This window comes from Equus przewalskii, chromosome 20 (assembly GCF_037783145.1).
Source record: "Equus przewalskii isolate Varuska chromosome 20, EquPr2, whole genome shotgun sequence".
Lineage (NCBI taxonomy): Eukaryota > Metazoa > Chordata > Mammalia > Perissodactyla > Equidae > Equus > Equus przewalskii.
This window is the reverse complement of record NC_091850.1, coordinates 583,496-605,299: the sequence shown is the minus strand read 5'-3', so window position 1 is coordinate 605,299 and position 21,804 is coordinate 583,496. Positions and strand designations below refer to the sequence as shown.

The following is a 21,804-nucleotide window of genomic DNA, read 5'->3' as shown; positions in this document are numbered from 1 at the left end:
TTAATCTGGGTTAGTCACTGTCTCTATGGATTTACTTATTCTTATTCACAATGGCCAAAAGGTGGAAGCAACTCAAACATCCGTTGGTGAATGACTCCATGAACAAAATCTGGATTCATACAGTGGGATATTACTCAGATGTCAAAAAGAACGAAGCACTGATACATGCCTCAGTGTATCAGTGATACATGCCTCAGGATGAACCTTCAATGCTGTATGCTCAGCGAAAGGAGGCAGACACAAAAGGCCACATAGTACATGGTGCCGCGGGATTTTTAAAAGGTCCAGATGACTGTGAGGTGCAGCAAAGCTTGTGAACCACCATCTTATACCATATTGGATTTTGATCAATAACAGATTGACGGGGCTAGCCCATTGGTGTAGTGGTTAAGTTTGCAAGCTCTGCTTCAGTGGCCCAGGGTTCACTGGTTGGAATTCTGAGCGTGGACCTACACCTGCTCATCAAGCCATGCTGTGGTGGCATCCCACATAGAAGAACTAGAAGGACTCCCAACTAGGATATACAACTATGTACTGGGGCTTTGGGGAGAAAAAAACAAAAAAGAGGAAGATTGGGAACTGGTGTTAGCTCAGGGCCAATCTTCCTCACCAAAACAAAACAAAACAAAACAAAAATCCCACATTGATGCCCAGGCGTGTGTTGACATTGTTTACCATCACAGTCAGCAATGACATCCCAGGCCTGAAACGGTCTTATTTTCCAAGCAAATTTGGGTAAGGGTGCCAGTCCCTAAGCTGCCCAGTCTCTCGGGCTGTTTTGCAGAAGAATGAGGGAAGATGCTTCAATAAACACTCATGCCCTTCCCAGGCACCACTTTCCTGTGAGTTCACAGGCATGGTGGCTGTGTCCTGCCTTCACCCACTGCCAGAGAATGGCCATGTACCCAAAGAGCTCACGCTCAGCCCATGGGCACATCCCTGAATTCCTCTTTGCAAAAACAGAACCCTTTCTCTGCTTGATGTCTTTATTCTCACCTGTGTCACCATCCTGTTGTTCCCTTCAACCTCAGGTCCTGACCTCTGGGTTCTCTTCGCCTGTGTCCGGAGCTGCCGTGAGGTCTCATTGTGATGAAGGGAGGTGGTGTTGCTCAAAGACTTGGCAACTTGTCATCATCATCCCTGGCTCCTTGGGGGTAAACAACCCATAGGCAACCAACAAGAGGAGGCTAAGGCGGCGTCTCGTCAGGCAGGATTTTGTCTGCCATAGTTGGGGAGACACCCCTGTGCCTCCGGCGCTCTTTCCCTCCCTGAACGTCTCAAAGTTTTGCAAGTTGCTGAGCTCACAGTACGACGGGGAGGACACGGATGCAGCTATGGCTCCTCAGAGCATGTGAAAAATGGGAGCTCGAATCCTGACAGGGACTGTGAAATTGCACGGAGAAAACAGATTTACAAACGTTAAGTAAGGCGGCTCAGAAGTGGCACAGCTGGGCTCAGAGGGTAGCTGTTTCAGACTCCTGAATCCTCTTATTTCCCTTCCTTCATAGCCCAAGGGTCAGATCAGTGAAAAAGAAGTCAAAGCAGGGCTCGGCTCCTCTCCCAAGTCCAGCTGGAGGAGGTCCCACGAGCTCAGCAGAACAACGAGCCAGCCCAGGCTGCTCAGCGTGGCCTGAAGCAGATCTGGCAACCAAGGCAGTGCTCTCTCTGGCTGTGACTGGGTGCACCCATGCTGCACAGCCGCGTTCTCTGGCCTGGCCCACCCCTTGGGCATCTACACGTCTCAGTTGCTTCCATTCCTGCCAATCTACTGTAGACATGAGTGTGTGTGTAGGGGGCGGTTCAGGTGGAAGGATGCAAATAAGTGGGCGGTCTTCACTCTGTAGCAAGCAGATAGTTGAGCAGAAGGCACAATAGCATAATGGCAAAGATGGAGGCTTCGGGATCAGACTCTTAGGATGCCCAGCCCCAGTGGCTCCATGTCCTCGTCCATAAAGAATGCCCACTGTGCTTGAGTGTTGCGAGGAGTTAATATATCCAAAGCACTTAGAAAAGCATTTGTTATTTAGAAAGCACTCTATTTCACTTCCTAAATACCTCTTGGATTCATCCTTTTCTCTCCAGCATCACTTCCTAGTTGATTGAGATGGCTAACATCCATGACCTGGATGGCAGCTGCAGACTCCTAATTGATCTCTGCCAGCTGGTTGTGTGCCCTGGACAAGCCCCTGCTGCACCCCGGGACACCGGCTTCTTCAGTACACACAAGGAGCTTGGCTCTGGTCCGCGGGTTGTGTTGTGGAAGCTGCATGGTGTGTGCACTGTGCGTCTTCTTCATGGCGAGGGTGGAGGAAAGGGGAAGGGAAGGAGGGGGCCGTACACTGACACTATCCGTAGACTGAGCCAAGCCTCCTGGGGAGGAAGCTGGTTCACATCGCTGTGGGATGCAGTCACTTAAAAGCTGTTAATGGTGACTACAATGATTGTGCTACTAATGAGGCACAAGATGAAGAGAAAAGAATAGTTGTAGTGTGTTAGTGCCACGAACAAGCAGAAATGGCACTTGTGGTTGCTCTTGCAGTGAACAGACACAAACATGTTTTTGTGTTCAAAAATGGGTGAGGAAACAGACAAATGAGTGAGAGGGAACCCCAGCAAGTATGTGAGAGGGTGCTTGGGCGGAAAGTCACTGCTGGAAAAGGGGCCGCAGTAGAACTGACCGCACAAGGCCATTCTCCAAAGACGGATGGAGCTGGAGCCCCAATGCTGTCAGCTGCACATCAACTAGGAAGACATCTTGAACCTCAGCGGTATCTATTGATGACAGATCGAGGCCTTCTGGGGCCTTTCCACCAGAAATGGAAAGTGTCTGTGTGAAATCAGATCTTCCAGGCTGACCTCATGAAGCTCTCCTGATTGTGGGCAAGATGTGGAGCTGCTTCTGCTGGGGGACGCTTAACGATGTTACACAAAAAGGGCCATTTTCCACATTGAGGGCAATGTTTTTAGGTAAGACTTCCTTTCTTTTCCTTCCCTCCGTTCCGTCCTTCCCTTCCTCCCTCCCTGTCTCCGTCTCTCTTTCCTGCTATCTTTATTAGCTGCCTACTAGATCCCAGGCATGGTAAATATATTGGAGAAAAATTAGATATGGTCCATGCTGTCAAGGACTTTACACTTACTGGGTGGAGACAGTCATTAGTGAAACAACCACATTCATGAATACATAGTCAGAAGCTGAGAAAATTACACTGAAGGTAGAAGTAGGCGGCTATGAGAATGTAAAGAGACCAGCTGAGGCTACTAAGAGGTCTGGGAAGAGCTACCTGGAGAAGAGACAGACTTGAGTGGGGATCTTCTGGGCAGAGATGTGTTGGGGGTGTGGAGAGAGAAAGAGTGGCCCAGGTAGAGAATCAATGGGGACAAAAGGCCCTGGGGCTGGTGAAGAAGCCAACGAGAGGGATGATGGGGGAGTGGTCTGAGATGTGATGGAGAGAGAGAAGCAGAAGCTGGCCCTGCAGACTTGTGTCCTAAAATGACTCTTTCCTCCAAACGGAATGGAATCAGATCTCCCTACATTGACATCCAATTGCTGCAGCTGGCAGAGTCAGGACTCAAGAGATAGACGTAGCTCCAAGATCAATCAAATCAAACCCTGAAAAGCCTTTTCCCAATTTTTAAGGCATTAGGCCAGGTGCTTTGTAAGTGTCCTGGAGGGAGTGAACCTCTTTAGGAATCTGTTCATAAAGATTGGGTACTCGGAGTGGCTGATCCCAACAGTGCTTGAACCCTCCAGTATACTGATGGAGTGCAGAAATTTCCATCAATGCTAATGAATTCCTGATGGAAGAAAGCGACTTTCCAAGAGACCAGTGTGAGGAAAACAATGAGCGATGTGCAGAAGAAGAGGGGGAGTCCCAAATTAAATGAATACAAGGGAAGAAGCACCTGGACCACATCCAAACAGGAATCTGATCTGCAAAATTGGGCCCCTGGCCACCTTTCCAGCCTCATCCACTGCCATCCTGAAAATAGTTTTCAGCTTCTCAGATGTGTCAGTTGCTTTTTCTCTTGCCCTGGAATCTTTGCCCAGGCTGTTCCCCCTTCCTAAAACACTCTTCTCCACTCCCCTCACCCCTCCTTTTTTTTTTTTTAAACCTAACTGGTTCCTGTTCATATTTCAAGTGACAGTTTTTTTTTTTTTTAAAGATTGTCACCTCAACTACCATCTGTTACCAATCTTCTATTTTTTTTTCCTTCTTCTTCTCCCTAAAGCCCCCCAGTACATAGTTGTATATTCTAGCTGTGAGGGCCTCTGGTTGTGCTATGTGGGACGCCGCCTCAGCATGGCCTGATGAGCGGCGCCATGTCTGCGTCCAGGATCCGAACTGGGAAGACCCCAGGCTGCTGAAGGATTAGAGTGTGTGAATTTAACCACTCGGCCACGGGGCCGGCCCCCAGGTGACAGCTTTAATATCAACTTCTTTAGGGCAGCATTTCCTGACCTGCCTTTTCTCTGTTAGATAACATCTCCCTAGTTTCATGCATCTGTCACACCTTACTCTTCTCCTTTATGACATTTCTAATTACTCAGGTTGAAATTTGTCCTGTTTATGGAGTGCTCACTGTGCGCCAGGCACTATCATAAGCACTTTAAATGTATCATCTCATTTAATGCTCATAGCTGAGATGTAAGAACTGCTATTATGACCATTTTATATGTTGGGGAAACTGAGGCATGGCAAGATTAAATAAGTTGGCCAAAGTCTCTCAACTAATACTTGGCAGCACCCGAGTTTGAACTGCTATCTGACTCCGGCATCCATGTTATTCACTACTTCTTGTAGCACAGAAGGAAGAGGTGTGAGCCTGGAGACTTTTGCAGGGGCTTCTCAGAGCAAGAGAATAGCGAGACGGGCCTGCTACTTCCAGGCCACCCTGGCACTCAGAGCTTATCCCAGAAAACAGGGACCATTAACCCCACGCTGGTTCTCACCAGAGGGATATGATGATTTGCAGGGGTGTGTGAGGGCTGAGTCAGTGGGTGACTCAGGTGATGAACTGCGGAAAGTGGGGCAGACAGCTGCTGAGTGGTGCAAGATTACGTCCCCAGAGGAAGGAGACAAAGCAGGCCCTGAATTTCTCCTGCTAACACAAGGTGGGAACCAAAAGGAATCATATTTAAAAAAATATATTATTTAGAAAATAACTTTGGTGGTTGTAACTGGCTTAAGATATAGAAAGTCATTTTTCATTTCATGTAAAAATGGAGATAGGTGGTTCAGAGCTGGAATGAAAGCTCAGCCATCACCAGGTAGCTACACTCCCTCTATTTTGTTGCTCGGCTCCCATCAGTATACAGCTTTCATCTTGTGGCCCCAGATGGCTGCTCCAGCTCCCACCATCATAGCCTACATTCCCGTTAGCAGAAAAGAGGAAAGGGGAGGGGAAGTACATGTTCCCTTCCTTTAAGAGAGTGACTAGCATACTGCACATGTAGCTTCGACTCACATCTCATAGGCCAGAATATACTTCCATAGCCACACCTAGCATGCCTGGATTCTCCATGCCCTCCCAACCCATCCTCAGCTCGGATCTTCCTTAGCAAAGATCCAGTGGTGTCCTGATACCCTCATGTCAAAGCCACAAGCCTCAGGGTTGCTTCCTCAGACAGCAGCCCTAGAGACTGACCAGGGTTGTGGAGGGAGCTCTGAGCAGGGAGTCAGGAGACCTCAATTCCAGCCCTAACCTGGTACAAGCTTGATGTGAGACCTAAATAGAATTGCTTCTCCTTCCTGGGTCTCAGGATCTCCATTTGTAAAATGAGGTAACTGCACCATTTCCCACCTATTCTCTCATCTCCTTCCAGGTTCTAGAAAGTTCCTCACCATCTTCTGCAGAATTCCAGGGACTAACACCTTTGTTAGGACTGAGAAGCTTGCTCCTACTCCACCAATGGTTACTCTGAGCCCCAGATTGCTCAACTTTCCATTCCATCTTTCAAGCATTACCTCAAAGCCTGAAGCCTCAGCTAAACCTTTGTTGATGGATGGAGGGTGTCACAAAAACTTCAAGTTTTCCCCCAAGTCCATGCTCCATATTACGCAGAGTAATATAAGCCTGAGCTGGGAATGTGGCTGCCAAGCTAAAGATTACATCTCCCAGGCTCCTTTGCAGCTAAGGGTGGTCGTGTGACCAAGAGGAAGTGGGCAGAACTTGTGTATACAACTTCCAGGTCCCTCCCTTAAAGGGGAGGAGCATGTCCTTTCCTTCTTCCTTCCCACTTCCTGCTGGTCACTGGTGTGAGGAGGGGCACTGGGGCAGCGGTCGTGGAAGACGAGGCAGAAGACATCACAAGAGAGTCATGGAGCCCCCATCCTCACTCCAGGCCAGCACTGCCCACCCAGAACTTTCCCTTGCTGCTCCATAATACTGGATCTCCGTGTTTAAAAAAACAAATCTGTATCCTAACTAACACGGAATTTGGTACCAGGAGAAACAGGCTGCCTCAACAGAACCCCAAATATATGACATTGGTTTAGTATAGTCATTCTCAATCAGGGGCAGTCTGCCCCTCCCCCCAGGACATTTGGCAAAATCAGGAAACATTTTAGGTTATCTTGAATTGGAAGGAGATGTTACTGACATCTAGTGGGCCAAGGATGCAGCTGAATATCCTACAAGACACAGGACAGGCCCCCAGTGCAAAGGATGATCTAGCCCAAAGTGTCAACAGTGTCAACAGTGTCACAGTTGAGAAACTGGGGCTTAGCAGGAAGTGGTGAGGACACGTGTAGGGATGCTGGGAAGCTGACCACTCACACTTTGCTCTGATGAAACCCCTGGTAAGTCTGTCAATCACAATGTGAGCAAGGCTGCAGCTCTAGAGAAAATGGTTTACAAATTTAGGATGTTGGAATGTGTTGACTGCTTCTTGCTGCTGTCAGCAAAGTCCTATAAAAGCAAAAGATGGACTCCAAGTGGAACCAGCCAGTGTGCAAACAGAAACAGAAGGAGAAGACATTACGCTGAGTGAAAGAAGCCAGGCACAAAGGTCACATATTGTGATTCCTTTTGTGTGAAATGTCTAGGACAGGCAAACCCATAGGGACGGAAAGTAGGTTTGTGGTTGCCAGGGGCTGGGGGAGGAGTGATGGGGAGCAACTGCTTAATGGGTATGGCGTTTTATTTTGGGGTGACTAAAATGTTTTAGAACTAGATAGTGGTGATGGTTGCACAACATTGTGAACGTAGGAGATTTTTTAGGCATATTAAGTGTGTGTAGATGAACTTGTTGGGTATAGTGACTCCTCACAGATGGATGTGATTGGATATCAAGAGACTGGAAGTCTACTAACTTTTTGGGAGAATTTTATTGTTGAAGAAATTATACGTGTGGCTTGTGTCAAAAAGCCTATGGTTGTTCAAACTCCAAAACATCTCTGGCTCTAAGTCGATACCAGCAGGAGGTGAAGTTTGAAATCTACAGGCTTCCTTCCCAAGTTTCCGTCTCTTATGCCCACTTAAAACCTACTTTTGGAGAAAGATGGACAAGAAGACACCTACAGAGAAAAAGCAAGGAGTCCCGGAGGACAAAACAAGGAAATTTCTCCAAAAGAGAAGAATGAAGCTGGCAAGTGATCCTTTCATTTTACCCTTAGCTTATCCAAATTCCCCTTGTGGCTGAGCACGCGCACTGTATCACAGTCAGAAAAACACTGTGCATCCTCAGAAAACCACCCCCAAATTGCACCTTGTCTCTTCTCAAATCTCTAAATAGTTTTGCTTAGCACTAAACCCCAGATATGTTAAATATTGGGCCCTGTGATGGACAGCTTTTGACATTGCTCCCAATGGTCCCCATGTCCTTCCTTCCTTTGTGTAACTTGCTCGCCTTCAGTGTAGTTTGGACCTAGTGCCTCACTTCTCGTGAATGGAACACGGCAAAGGTGATGGGCCGGCACCTCTGAGACTGGGTTACAGAGAGCCCACGACTCCGGTCTTGTTCTCTCTCTCTGGCTTGTCTTGCTTCCCTTGGTTTTCACACTTCGATGACGTGAGCCGCCATGTTGGAGAGGCCGCCGTGGCCAGAGCCTGTGAGGAGCTGAATCTGCCCACAGCCCTGCGAGCAAGGCTGGAGACATAGCCTCCTCAGCAGAGCCTCCTGATGAGACCACAGCCCCGGCTGGCATCTTGACTTCAGCCTGGTGAGAGACCTTCAGATACGTGACTGAGAGATAACACGTGTCTTTGTTTAAAGCCATTGAGTTTTGGGCAATTTGTTACATAGAAATAGATAACTAATGCAACCATATATTGCTGACTCCTTAAAAGAAAACAACGTATTGCTGATTTTTTTGCAACGCTGACCCCTTCATGTAACCACAGTGAAGAACTACCGTTTTATCCCACCAATTAGAATATTAAACAAAAACAGCCACGTTTTTATTTATTTTTTGAGGTCATATTGGCTTATAACATTATATACATTTCAGGTGTACTTCATTATATTTCAACCGCTGTATCGATCACATCGTGTTCACCACCAAAAGTCTAGTTGCCACCCATCACCACATGCATGTGCCCCTTCCATTTACTGATATAATACCGTGGGAGAGAAATTTCTAAGCAGAGGGAGTAACATCTGCAGATGCTCTGAGGCCAAAGAAAGTTTGACGTGTGGAAGAAACTGTGGTAACCTGAATAGTGATCCCTCCTCCCTCCAAATTGTCCATGTTCAAATACTTGGAATCTGTGAATATGTTACCCTACATGGTAAAAGGGACATTGCACCCGTGATTAAGGATCTTGAGATGAGGAGATTGTCCTGGATTATTGGAGCGGACCCAGTGAAGTCACAGGACTCCTTACAGGAGGCAGGCAAGAGGGCCAGAGTCAGAAGAAGGACATGTGATGACGGAAGCAAAGAGTGAGAGTCAGACAGGGATTTAGAGATGCTGCTGCTGGCTTTGAAGGTGGAGGGAGGGGCCAGGAGCCAAGCACTGCAGGCAGCCTCTAGAAGCGGGAAAAGGCAAGCAGATGGGTTTTCCCCCAGAGCCTCTGGAGGAACTGTGGCTCTGTGGACACACTGATTTCAGCTCAGTTTGGACTTCTGAGTTCCAGAACTGTAAGGTCTAAATTTGCATTGTTTTGAGCCACTAATTTGGTGATAGTTTGTTACATCAGCAATAGGAAATTCACACAAAAATGAAAATGGCTGAAGCTCAAAGTCTTGGAAGGGGCGGGGGAGAGCTGTCTGAGATGATGGGGGGCAGGAGAGGGAGTCCGCAGTGAGGTCAGATGGCTATGGTTTGAATGTTTGTGCTCGCCCCCCCCCCCCATTCATATGTTGAAACCTAACTCCCAAAGATGATGGTATTAGGAGGTGGGGCCTTTGGGAGGCAATTAGGTCCTGAGAGTGGAGCCCCCATGAATGGGATTAATGTCCTTATAAAAGAGACCCCACAGAGCTCTCTGGCCCCTTCCACCATGTGAGGACATAGTGACAAGACACCGGCTGTGAGCTGGGAAGAAAGTCCTCACCAGAATGTGACCAGGCTGACACCTTGAGCTTGGACTTCCCAGCCTCCAGAATTGTGAGCAAAAAATTTCTGTTGTATATAAGCCACCCAGTCTGTAGTATTTTGTTATCGCAGCCTGAATGGACTAAGACAGGAGGACCATGTTCCAGGGGCAGTGGGTGCTGCTGGTGGTGGTGGCAGGGCAGTGACCTGCTCTGTGGACTGAAATGCCTGTGCTGGCTGAGACGTGTTTGCACATTACAGGGAAAGACAGCAGCAGGAAGACCAGTTAGGAGGCTGTAGGACCACCCAGGCAAGAGCTGATGGTGGCCTGGACCAGAAGATGGAGGAAAAGAGACAGATTTAAAGTCATTAGGAGTAATATCAACAGGGCACTTGATTGCAAAAACTCTTCTCTTAGTGCTCAGCATAGTGGCTGGCTTCAGTTGATGCCACCAAATGATGTTGATTGAGTGACTAAATGAATGAGTTGGGTGTGCCCAATATCTAAGGGAGAATTTGTAGGACCAAATTATGACTTTCATGGGCCGGAGACACTTTCCCCTTCCTGGGCCCCTTCCTCCATAAACAAATATTAAAAATGTATTTAAAACCTGCAGTGGTATAACATATATGAGTCCCTCGAGTGCTCAGAATCATTTTTCAGAAAGTAGGTCGGTGGGCACCAGGGGCTGGGGGAGGGGCTGGGGAGTCAGTGTTCAGTGGAGACACAGTTTGTTTTGCAAGGTGAAAAGAGTTCTGGAGGTGGACGGCGGGGACGGCTGCACAACAATGTGGATGTGCTTAATGCTACTAAACATACACTGGAAAATAGCTAAGATGGTAAATTTTATATTATATGTATTTTACCACAATTTAAAAAAATGGAAAAAAACACTGCATTGGCATAAAGATGAAAATAATCCAGGCTGGATTTATTATTTAATAATTTTAATTTTTATATTATATAATATGACATATATACTATAGAGTATAAATATATAGTATAGATAATATGCAATATGACATATCTACTTTTATATATTCCTATGTTTCCTCTGACTTTAAAAGAAATTAAAATTAAAGCGTTTTTGTAGGACATCCCTCAGTGTTGGCTGTGGCCAGTGCAGAAATTGGCAGCAGGGAGGGAATGCATCTCGGACACTGGCGTGCGTGAGACTCCCCAGGGAAGCTCACTAGAAATGCATATTCCTAGGCCCTGCTCCCTGAGATTCAGATTCTGTAGGTCTGGAGTGTGGCCCAGGAATCTGTGTCACTGACAGGCACTGTAGGTGTTCTCATGCAAAGGGTACCTGGACCATTCTTTGGGGGCAGTGGTGTATCCCCATGTGGGAACATCCCCACACAATTTAAGTCCAGACTTAACCCCTCCCTTGCTGGGTGGCATTTTAAGTATTGCCACTGCTCTGAGCCTATTTCTTCATTGCTAACTTGGGGATGATGACACCCACCTTGGGGTGTCATTGAGAGGCTCGCCCAGTGCCCACGACTTGACCTGGGGCAGCAGCTGAAAGCTCAGCTCTGAGGCAACTGAGGGAATTGTGCAAACGCTGTAGAGGAACATCGAGTGAGCTGAGGTGGCAAACGGGCTGTGCCAGCAAGGACGGGGATGGCAGGTTGCAACCCAGAGGGCACGGCATTGTATGTGCGGGGAGTATTTGCATCCCAGGCAAGGATTATGGGCATGATGGATGAACAAAGATGCAGGTAAAGGGACAATCCCTGACCCTGGGGAGGATCAGCAAGAGGCTCAAAGTCGGCAGGATGATGGGGGCTCTGGGCCCTGGGAGGATATATGGACTGCACCAAGGGGCTCCTTTTCTCTTTGGCTTTGACCAGTAGGGAACATGGGCCAACGAAGGGAGGAGGAGGAGAAGCTTTTATTCCCCCAGCATCTACACGGCAGCATTGCAAGTCTGGCTGCCTCTCACTAACTTGTCCCTTCAGATTTAGGGGTGGCAAAGGTGGCTCCCCACAATAGCTAGCACTCAGGTCTTGTGCTACCCTTTGAGGGTGCCCTCCACCCTGCCTACACCTTTGAAAATTCAGTCCATTCTCATTACCCGTGGTAGTTGTGTTCTATAAGGTCTCTGAGTAGTGAACCATGGCTTCCCGGGGAGATTTACAAGGGCAGGTCCTTGTGAGCCTCTGGTCACAACATTTTTGTCAACTGATCAATACCTGACCTTGTTTTGTGTGTGTTTCTGTTTAAAGACACTTCTTTACTATACATTGATGATTCATTAGCACTGAACTCACAGCCAACAGCACTATAACTCGTGCCCGAACAACGCTTGTCAAACACATGCTTCTCTGTAAGTCACTTCCCAGCCTTCTTGCACTTGGGAGCACTAGACAGCACTTCAGCACTATCCTTAGGGGACGTTGTAAACAGAACAGTCACCAACAAAACTCACAAAAGCAGGAAAAAATGTGGCACTGAGTAGACTGTGGAAAGGACATGTGTAGGTATGAGAGCTGAAACAGGAAGGGAGAGTGTCACCTTGTTGGACCTTGGCTGGGAACGTGTACACTGGGCCCGGCCACTAAAATCTTTTACTGCTCTGTGCACATCTGCAAATCACTGTGAAAGTGCCACAGTGCTGATTTTTGGGGTTATGAATAAATTTTAGTGATTTAGGTGAATTCACAAATATGGAATCTGCAAATAATGGGGATCGACTGACATCTCTGTTAAACTTCCTTCAAGTTGGATGTGCTCCCTTCTTCCTGTGGCATCCTGATTGGTACAAGGAAGAAGTGCATGAAGAACATTCCCAGGGAAGACTGAGCCCAGGGAGCATCCGGTGACCCCTGGGCTGTGAAGTTCCCCTTGAGATAAGGGAACTGGCTGGGATGCCCAAAGGTTCTGAGAGAGATACAGCTGGTTTGATGCCCCTCCACCCCCTCTCCAGCTCTACTCCTTCTCAACTCCGTGATCCTCGGCAGGCAGTTCCCTTTTCCTCTGTATTTCTCTGTCAGATGGGCATAATTTACCCCATCTCCACTCAGTTGTCATGGGGACCAATGAAGATGATGGTGAGACCATGGTTGATGCTTGCAGTGCGGAGCAAAGGAGAGAGCATGGATTCAGACCCGGGTGTAAATCCTTGTTTGTCCCTTGCTGGCTGTGTGACCTTGGGCAAAGGAGTTCACTTTCTTGAGCTGCATTTCCTTCTCTGTAAAATGTCAGCTGGACTACTTGTGTCATGTGACTGGTTGGCTTTGCCAAAAAGCTAATGTTCATGAGGGCCATCCTCGGCATATGCATGATCAGTTCCAAGGGGGAGGAATGTCTGCTTTGGTCTTTGCCATTTCCCCTAACAGCCTCTGGCACAGAGCAGGTGTTTGGGAAGTATTTGTGGCTTGAATGAACCCCCTATTGTATGTATGCCACACCCTGGAGTCTCCCCCTGGAGAGAAGATAATTCTCATAGCTTGTTGTGAGGAGCTCTGTGATGGGACAGTGTCCAGAAGGCTGTGAGAAGACAGAGGAGAAACTGAGCTATGCCTGGATGGGCAGATGCAGCCAGGTGGGCTTCCTATAGGAGGCCACACTAGATCTGCATCCAAAAGGACCATTTTGGCTGCACCTGATCAGCTTGTGGGCTCCCTGAGAGCAGAGACCAGTCAGCTCCACTCACTGCTGCACTCTGTGCCTGGCTCAGAACCTCACACTTGTAGGGTCTCAATAAACCAATGAAGGATGCTGTGAATCTTGAAGGAGCAGTTTCCCCTCCACCCCAGAGGTAAATAGAGAAGAGGGCAATGGGACTATCGCACCTCCCCACCTGAGCTGCCTGGGGTCTGGGAGAATGAACAGCCTCTGCTAGAGAGGGCTACTGGGGAAGCTGCATCCTAGTGTGTGTGTGTGTGTGTGTGTGTGTGTGTTATCAACAAAGGCAGAAAGCAGGGGGAACCCATGTCTGTCTAAAGAGAGGAGGACAGAGGGGAGCCCCAAGTTCTGCCTAGAGTGCAGGCTCTAGAGTCGAGGACTAAAATTCCAGCTCTTCTACTTGCTAGCTGTGTGATCTTGGGCTCCGCTTAGTCTCACTGTGCCTCAGTGTCCTCAACTGTAACACGGGGATGATAAATCATGGTGCATTGCAGCCACCATGCTACAGGCCTTACACACATGAACCTATCTATGCTTACAACAAGCCTTTGAGGTGGGTGCTGTAGTTCTTCCTGTTTTACCAGTGGAGAGACTGAGGCCAGAGGGGGACTATGACTTGCCCAAGGCCACACAGCTTGAAATTGGGGATCCTGGATTTGAACCCCAGAAATCTGGTGTCCAAATGCATCCTGTTAACTTCCAGGATACCCCCCTATAGCGTGTTGCAGAGTAAACGATAGATACACAGTAGGTGCCTAACAAATGATAATTATTGTTATTTTTGATTGCTATAACTCTGCTGGAGGGCGCTCCGAGGGAGTGTGGCTGGCAGGAGGCAGGGCCGTTGGGCCGAGGCCCCGCTCCCAGGCCTGGCCGGGGAGGCTGTCACTGGGTGGCGGGGGACTCGGCGCGCGGCGGCGGCGTGCGCGGGTCCCAGTCGCTGACCAGGCGCTGCGCCTGCTCGTAGCACACGTGCGGGTGCTGCTGGCGGAGGCGCAGGCGCACCACGTTGTAGTCCACGTCACGCCCGATCTTCTTGCAGTTGAGGCTCCAGGTGAGGTCCTTGCGCTTGGCGAGCAGCTCCTTCAGGTTCTTTTCCATGTGCGAGATGTGGCGCTGCACCTTGTCAGTGCCCTGCAGAGGGGGCGAGGGGGCGGGCCGGGCTGGGGGACAGAGAGCCGGAGCGGAGGGCGACACCCTGTCTGGGGTGGGCGGACACACCTGGGCCAGGGGTGCGTGTGAAGGGAGCACAGCTGAAGAGAGGGCGGGCCTCGGATGGGGAGGGACACACCTGGGCCAGGTTTGCTTGGAAGAGAACCCGCGAGAGGGCAGGGCTGAGGAACGAGGTGGACCTGGGATGTGAGAGAACATCTGGGCAAGGCGTGCATGAAGGGGGAGCCTCCTCAGGGGCGGCCTGAACTAGGGGCTGTGTCATGAGAGGGTGGGGATGAGGCGGACAGGGTGGGGATCGAGGGGACTTATTTGGGACAGGTGTGGGTGTCGGAGGGCCTCCTCTTGAGCAGGAGCTGAAGGACAGACTTGGATGAGGGGGTCTTCCCTGGGCCAAGTGCGCTTGAGGAAGGACTCTTACCAGGGCGGGGCGCCCTAGAGAGCGCGGAGAGGCGCGGAAGGGGGACGGAGAGGGGCGTACCTGGGCGAGGCGCGTGGCCTCGGGGAGTTGGGTGCCCACGTGTCGCTGGTACACGCGAACCAGGGGTCTATCCAGCTTTTCTCGAGTCTCCAGGTGACTTTTTGACAGAGGGCCCTGGCAGAGTGCGGTGTGCGGAGCAGTGAGGCCCAGCCTACGGGGCACCCCTGGCCTCGCCCCCGCAGGCCCTTTCCCCAAACCATACCTTGATGAGGTCGCGGGTGATGTACATCTCCTGGTTGAATTTCGTGCACCGGTGGATAGTTCCCCTCATTAGTCCTAAGGTCATGTTCATTCTTTCCTGGGTGGGTGGCAGCCCAGGGGCTCACACCGGGTTCTCGTCCCCTCTCCTCCCGCGTCCCCCGCCTCCCTCCGCAGTACTCTCCCACCCTGGCCCCCAGCGGCCAGCTAGGAGCCGAGCCCGCCGCGCCCACCATCAGCTCCGAGGTCTCGCGCGTCTTCTTTGCTATCGAGGCGCACACGCGATCGCCGATCTGCTGTTGTTGCTCCTGGATGTCCTCCTCGTTCTTTGCCATTTCTAGCAAGGTGTCCTTGGACTCCAGCAACAGTCGCTTGGCTTCGTACAGCGCTGCGGCACACTCTGTGGGCGGGCGGGACGCGCGTGGGGCGCCGAGGCCCTTTCCCCCACCCTGGCTTTCTGCGTGCCCCTCTCCGTTCTAGGTGGTGGTGGGCCCTGGGCGAGGGGGCTTTATCGGGGGACTGGCAGAAAGCCCAGGGGAGGGGCTGTGAGTGGGTTAGTGTGAGCAGCGTCTGGGAGTGCCTGGGCGAGTGTTGGCACGCAGGCATGAGTGTGGGAAGCAGGATTGCGCAGAGGGAATAGCTAATCAAGGACGTGGGCTTGGCTGGAGACTGGCTTTCAGGTCTCTCATTTGCTCTAGGGGGAAAATTCCCCAGGGAAAGGGGCAGCTGAGAAGTAGGGGAGGGCTGGGCACCAAGGGCATCCACTATAGTGGGCTCCTTTCTGTGGGGGCCTACCTGGGGTATAGGTGCCCACAGGGTCTGGAGGTGGCGTTTTCAGGCCCTGAGTGCGGGGAGAGGGGACACAGGAGAGGTTCACCCATGAGTGGCGGCCGGCCTGCTCCAGAACCTTGTCCAGGGGCTGGTTCATGAGGTCTACAGCTTGGAGCCTCTCCTTACAGCAGAAGACCAGAGTGTCTCGGCAGGAGGCCAGGGTCTGGAGGCAAGGAAGGAGAGAGAGGCAGGGAAGAAGGCAGAATGTGAGCTGGGAGGGTGGAGGTGGGGGTGGGGGTGGCTGGAAGTGATTTGTCTCCTGAGGACTGCAGAGTGAATCTGGGTCCAAACTGACCCTCTCCAGCTCTTGTTTTGACGGGACAGGAGCAATTTCAAAGTGTTGAAACTCAGACATCCCACCTTCTCACCCTCTGTCCGGAAGCCTTCAGTAACCCTGGTGGTGGTGGTGGTGGGGGGAAGCAGTAGGGGCTGGTGGCAGCTTCCCTGTCTTGGGTGTCAGTCGGTTGGGTTCTGTGCCTGGCCCCCAGAGAGAGCCCTTCCCCCATCCATTTCTGCGTCTGTGAGGTGGAGAGGAGCGTGGGCTACACCTGCGCCTCGGTCTCCCTGTGCCATCCCTCCACTCCTCACCTGCATTCAGGGCTTACCCCACCCTCACTCCTAGCCTCAGGGTCTCCCTTCCTCTTCTCCAATTAGTGTCAGGAGCCCTTGCTGTCCTCAGAGTCCCTTCCCGCAGGATCTGTTGCATCTGGAACCCCCACCCCCATCCAAATCCTACTTACACCATTAAAAAATAAAGCACATTGCATTTCTTTGATACTTGCAATTATTTGAAAGTTATATTAAAACAGAAGTCTTTCTGCATATGTATATACCCATATAAACACCGCCCTCATCAAAATATAGAATATTTCCATCAGCCTAGAAATTTCCCTGGGGCCCTTTCCCCCTTCCTGCTAAGCTAGCTGCCTTGTAGATTCGTTTTGCCTGTTCTTTGAGGGGTTGGTAAACTACAGCCTATGGACTGGCCGGCTGCTTTTTGTAAATAAAACCATATGGAACACGGCCACACTCATTCCTGGACGTATCCTCTCTGGCTGTTTCTGTGCCTCACTGGTGGAATTGACTATTGTGACAGAGACTGTGTGGTGCGTGAAACTCAAAGTACTTGCTATCTGACTCTTTAAGAAAAGCTTTTGAAATCTAGAACTTCATATAAATGAAGCACACAGTGTGTACTCTTTAGGTTCAGCTTCTTTTGCTGAATAACATATCTTTGGGATTCATCCATTTGGGTGAAAAAATGGATTTAAAAAGTCTCCTGTTCATTAATTCGAATGCCCATCGAGCCCCTCCCGTATGGCAGGCTGTGTGCCAGGCAGTGGGGCTGTGGTGGGGAAACTGACCCAGCACCTGCCCAAAAGAAATGAGGTCAGCACGTGCACACGTGACTGGACAGTGAGTGTGTCCGAGGAACGAGGGTTATCTGGAGGGCGCATGGGATCAAAAGAGGTGTTTTTTTTTTTATTGTGGTAAAATAGATGTAACAAAATTTTTCCATTTTAAGTATACATTTCAGTGGCATTAATGCTGTGCAACCATCACTATTGTCCATTTCCAGAACTGTTTCAACATCCCAGACAGATCTGTACCCATTAAAGAATAACTCCCCGCTTGTTCACTGGTGAGAATGACACAATAAAGAAGGAAATCCTGGTGATGCAGGAGAAGGGGGAGAAGGCGGGTGCAGAGGTAGGCGGGATTATAAGACTGGCAGAAGGAAAATGGGAGAGGTGCCTTTCCTTAGCTTCCATGCATTGGGGGTCATTTATTGTGAGGAAAGTACAGGAAGGTGAAGAGGTTTGAGGAAGAGAAGGTATGAATGAACTTGCACAGTGGGACAGCGAGCCTTCTGGAGACACACGGGGAGATCCCTGGGGAAGTTCTGAGTGTCAGTTTGAGGTCTGAATTCATGATTTTAAGTTGAAACATGTTTACTTGGTGGTGAGCATTTTTTTTTCCAGAAATATTCACCCCAAGCCTCCCCAGTGGACCTTTCTGGGTTCTATATATGTCTGTCTTTTCTCACCTTCCTATTTCCCTTTCTCTTTTTCAATCCCTCAGAGTCTTCTCCCTTGTCGGTTTCAAACTGCCTTGAAGGATTTTTCAGGAATCGCCAGATTTAAAAGAATATGACTGGGGTGGGATGACTGCAATTACGATTCAGCACCAGGGACAGTGGTGCACCAGCCCATAATTCCCCTCCCTCCACCCCACCCCTTCCCCCGCCAATCCTTCTTTGAATGCCCCTATAACTGAACTCTGCAAGGGCAAGGCCAGTTCTGCCCTTGTTCAATACTTCTTCCCAATGCTAAGTACAGTGCCTGGGACGCCAGGGGGCTGGATTAATATTTATTAAATGGATGAGTCAAAAGCACATACAGGTTACCAGCTAACCCAAACCAGTCCCAAAAGCTCTGTGAGACCCAGCTACTCTCCTGTCTCCATTAGAGCCCTCGAGAAGAATTTCCTGTTGCAAGAGTGAAGGGTGCAGCGAGAGGTGATCTCTGCATGGAGCCAATAAAGACAGAGCACGTATGACAGTGTAAAGAGCTAGGTTCAAGACACGCAAGCTGAAGCACAAGGCAGCTCTCCCACTTCTGAGTGCATATCCAAGGGCAGTCAGGGTCACACTCCCATGCTCATTTCAGCATTATGCACAATAGCCTGTTATGGAAACAATCTAAATGTCCATTGACGGATGAATGGATAAAGAAAATGTATATAGATAATGGAATATTATTCAGCCTTAAAAAGGAGAAAATTCTGCTATTTGTGACAATGTGGATGAACCTGGAGGACATTATGCTGAGTGAAATAAGCCAGATGCAGAAGGACAAACACTGCATGGTCTCACTTACATGTGGAATCTAAAATAATCAAACTTGTAGAAGCAGAGGGTAGACTGGTTGTTGCTGGGAGGAGAGAGAAATGGGGACGTGTGTGAAGGAGTAAAAATTTTCAGTTATGCAAGATGATTAAGTTCTGAAGGTCTAATGTACAACAATGTCACTACAGTTAACCATACTGTATTTTGTAATTGAAATTCACTGAGGGTAGATCTTAAGTGTTTTCGCCACATCCACACAAAAAGGTAACTATGTGAGGTGATGGATATGTAAATTACCTTGATTATGGTGATTATTTCACAATCTACATATATCAAATCATCAAGCTGTATATTTTAAATAAATATACAATTTTAAATCATTAATTGTACCTCCATAAAGCTGAGAAAAAAGACACCTGAGCGGAAACCACGGCTCTGCCCCTGGCTAGCTCTGTGCTTTGGGCAAGGCTGTCTCTCTCTGGGCCTCGATTTCCCCGTCTCTAGTGAGGGGATCACTGGAGTGTTTTAAGAAGTTAACTCAGCGACTGCACGGGGCTTAGCACAGAGAGGATGCTCACTGTTACCTTGAGGCCCAACTCCACCTCCCAGAGCCCCAGTTTTCCATTTCGAAAAGGGGAAATTCAGTGAGCGGCAGGTCAGGGTGGGCGGGGCGTGGGTTGAGAGTTTGCTGTGGCTGTAGTCCCCAAGGGCAGAGCGGTTTGCCGGTGAGGCAGACAGGCAGCCAGCCCCTCCAGCCCCCTGAATGTGGCTTCGTGTGTTTCCAACCTTGAGCAGGGCCTCTGATTTTTCCATGTCTTTCTCCATCTTCCTCTTCATGCTCTTGAGCTTCTCTTTCTCCCAGGTAAGCATACTGTCAGCTCTGTCAGGGAGCTGGAAAACAAGGAGAGACCTTCTCACACCTCAGGAGAGGGCTGGACGCAGGTCGCTCCTTCCAGGGTAGTAGAGGGATTGCCAACTTCATAAACTGTGGGTTTGGGGAATGGAGCTGGGGGCACCCTCACCCCTTGGGGGTCTCACTCTCTGAGAAGGCTTTATCCTTTCAGGGGGCTCTCACCTGAGGCAGGTCTTACCGTCTCGAGAGTGGGGCTGGGGGCTTTTACAGTTAGGAGCGCAGTGAGCCAGAATGGAGATGACCTAACTTGGGGGAAGGTTGCTATCACTCTGGAGCTGGGGGTCCCGCTTCCTTGGAGATGCTCTTATCCCCCCTCCCTGGTGAGAAGTGGTGGGATCTCATCATAGGGATGATAAAGTTTGCCTTTTTGGGGTCTTAGTATCTGGACTGGGGGGCTGGGAGTAAGAATCCTTCTCTGTGGGTGGGGGTCTCATCTCTCTCCAGCGAGGCTGGAGTGTTCCCCCCTTTTGGAGTGGGCGTCTGGGGTTTCCCTTTAAGGAGAGTATTTCACCAAGGCTGGGACTAGGGGGCTCCCCCTTCCCCTCCCCGGCTGGGGGCTCAGCTCTCAGGTGTGGGGCTGGGAGTCTGTGAGTCTCCACCTGTGGGCAGGACCTGTTTCGTTCTCCTGGGTGAGGTCTGGGCAGGTGTTCTCCTCCCCTGAGGCTGGAAGTGGGAGGGCTGGGTTTTCGAAAAGAACGTTTGAGGAGAGTTTCATCTGGGTTGAGACCAGGCATCACCTGCTACCTCAGCTGGGGACTTCCATGTGCTTTCAAGGGGATTGGGGCATTGAGGGTCTCATGCCCGGGGTAGGGGAGGGGCTCTCACCCTCTGGGACTGGGGGCTGGGTGGGTGACTCCATGCCTGGGCCACGGGCTGTGGGTTTTCGCCTTTGGGAAGAACTTCATCTAGTTTGACTCAGGGGTCCCACCCTCTCTTCCTGGCCAGGGGACTGGGATAGACTCCTCTCTGGGGCAAAGGGCCTGAGGATCTCATCCCCTTGGAGGGGGTCTCACCCTCTGGGGCTGGGAACCCACGCACCTCATCTTGGGGGTGTCCTTATCTTCTTGTGCCCTTACTCACTGGATCTGGGGCCTGGGGGAGTGGGGAGTGTTCTCTCTGTGGGGCGGGTTTTTCCCTGGCTGAGCATTAGGGAGCAGAGGCCTCAGTCTTTGCGACTGGGCTTGCCGGGTGGTCTCACCTTCTCTGACTTGGGCCGGTAGCCCCGCAGCTTGACGCTCTGCTGGTTGATAAGCAGGCCCTTCCGCACCTCGCTGAGCCTGTGGTCGGTGGCCTCCCTCTGGCGCTGCAGCAGCCGCACCTGCCCATTGATCTGGTGCTGCGCGCGGCAAAGGCGGGCGGCGGTGAGGCGCGCCCCGCGAGCGTGGGCGTGCGCCACCTCCGCAGTCTGCAGGGCCAGCGCATCGCGGTGCATGGGCAGCGGCAGGCGGGCGTGCCAAGCGGGTGGCTTCATCTTGTCCTTCCACAGCGTGACGCCCTCGCCCGGCGGCGGCTTCTCCAGGGTGCCGCCGCCTTTGAGCATCTCCACGTGGAAGCGCCAGGGCAGGACGTAGGCGGCCCGGCACAGGTGGCGCTCCATGCTCGGATCCTGCACGCTGTCCTTGGGTTGCCACACGGTCACCGCCTCCTGCCTGCAGCGATCGGTCAGCTGGTGCGCCTTCCGCGTCGTGGCCTTGGCAGCCTCGCGCCATGCTGGAGCCCCAACGCGCAGGTCTCGGCTGTGCTCCGTCGGGGGTATCAACACCGGCATGGTCCCTGCTTGGTGCCCTGGCCTGGGACGAGACCCCCACGAAGAGAGTCAGGGACCCCCAACGACACGCAGCTCCTTCCTGGCTGAAGAGTGAGCGAAACAGAGCGCCCGTCACCATGACGCCGGTGGCAACGGCGCAGACGGAGTTCCAGCTGTGGGGGAGGGGGAAGGGCGACAGGGGGCGTTGGAAGGGGTCGTTGCTTTGGAGCTCTGTGGAGGTGGCTTGGAATTGGGCTCTTTGCGAAAGCTGACCTCATCTACCCCCGCAGTGCCGGCCTCCTTCCAGCTCTCAGGACTCGCTGGTCTGTGTCCGCTTCGCAGCTTTGCATTTGCCGTTCCCTCTGCGTGGCAAACTCCTTTCCATGTCTTTCCCATGGCTGGCTCCTTTTCAATCTTCAGAACCCAGCCTAAATACCACCAACTTAAAAGAGTCTTTCCTTAGCACTCGGTCTAAGCCCCACTCTCCCCTATCATTCAGGAAT

General features: G+C 50.8%; 1 protein-coding gene and 1 long non-coding RNA gene across 2 annotated transcripts in view; one reads left to right on the top strand and one right to left on the bottom strand.

Annotated features, from left to right (window-relative positions):
* Positions 1–8,406, top strand: part of LOC139077758 (uncharacterized) — an 85,873-nt gene extending 77,467 nt beyond the window's left edge. Inside the window, exon 4 of the long non-coding RNA XR_011530207.1 lies at positions 1,032–8,406. This is a non-coding gene — a long non-coding RNA (uncharacterized lncRNA). The remainder of the gene's footprint in view (positions 1–1,031) is intronic.
* A 5,459-nt stretch (positions 8,407–13,865) lies between these two features.
* On the bottom strand, positions 13,866–21,804 carry TEKTL1 (tektin like 1). The gene is made up of 7 exons (XM_070586377.1): positions 20,753–21,804; positions 19,428–19,532; positions 15,758–15,956; positions 15,196–15,362; positions 14,967–15,062; positions 14,765–14,878; positions 13,866–14,247 (listed from the first exon to the last, which is right to left on the bottom strand). Exons 1-7 carry the CDS (start codon positions 21,320–21,322, stop codon positions 13,999–14,001), a joined length of 1,500 nt encoding a protein of 499 aa, XP_070442478.1. The 5' UTR covers positions 21,323–21,804; the 3' UTR covers positions 13,866–13,998.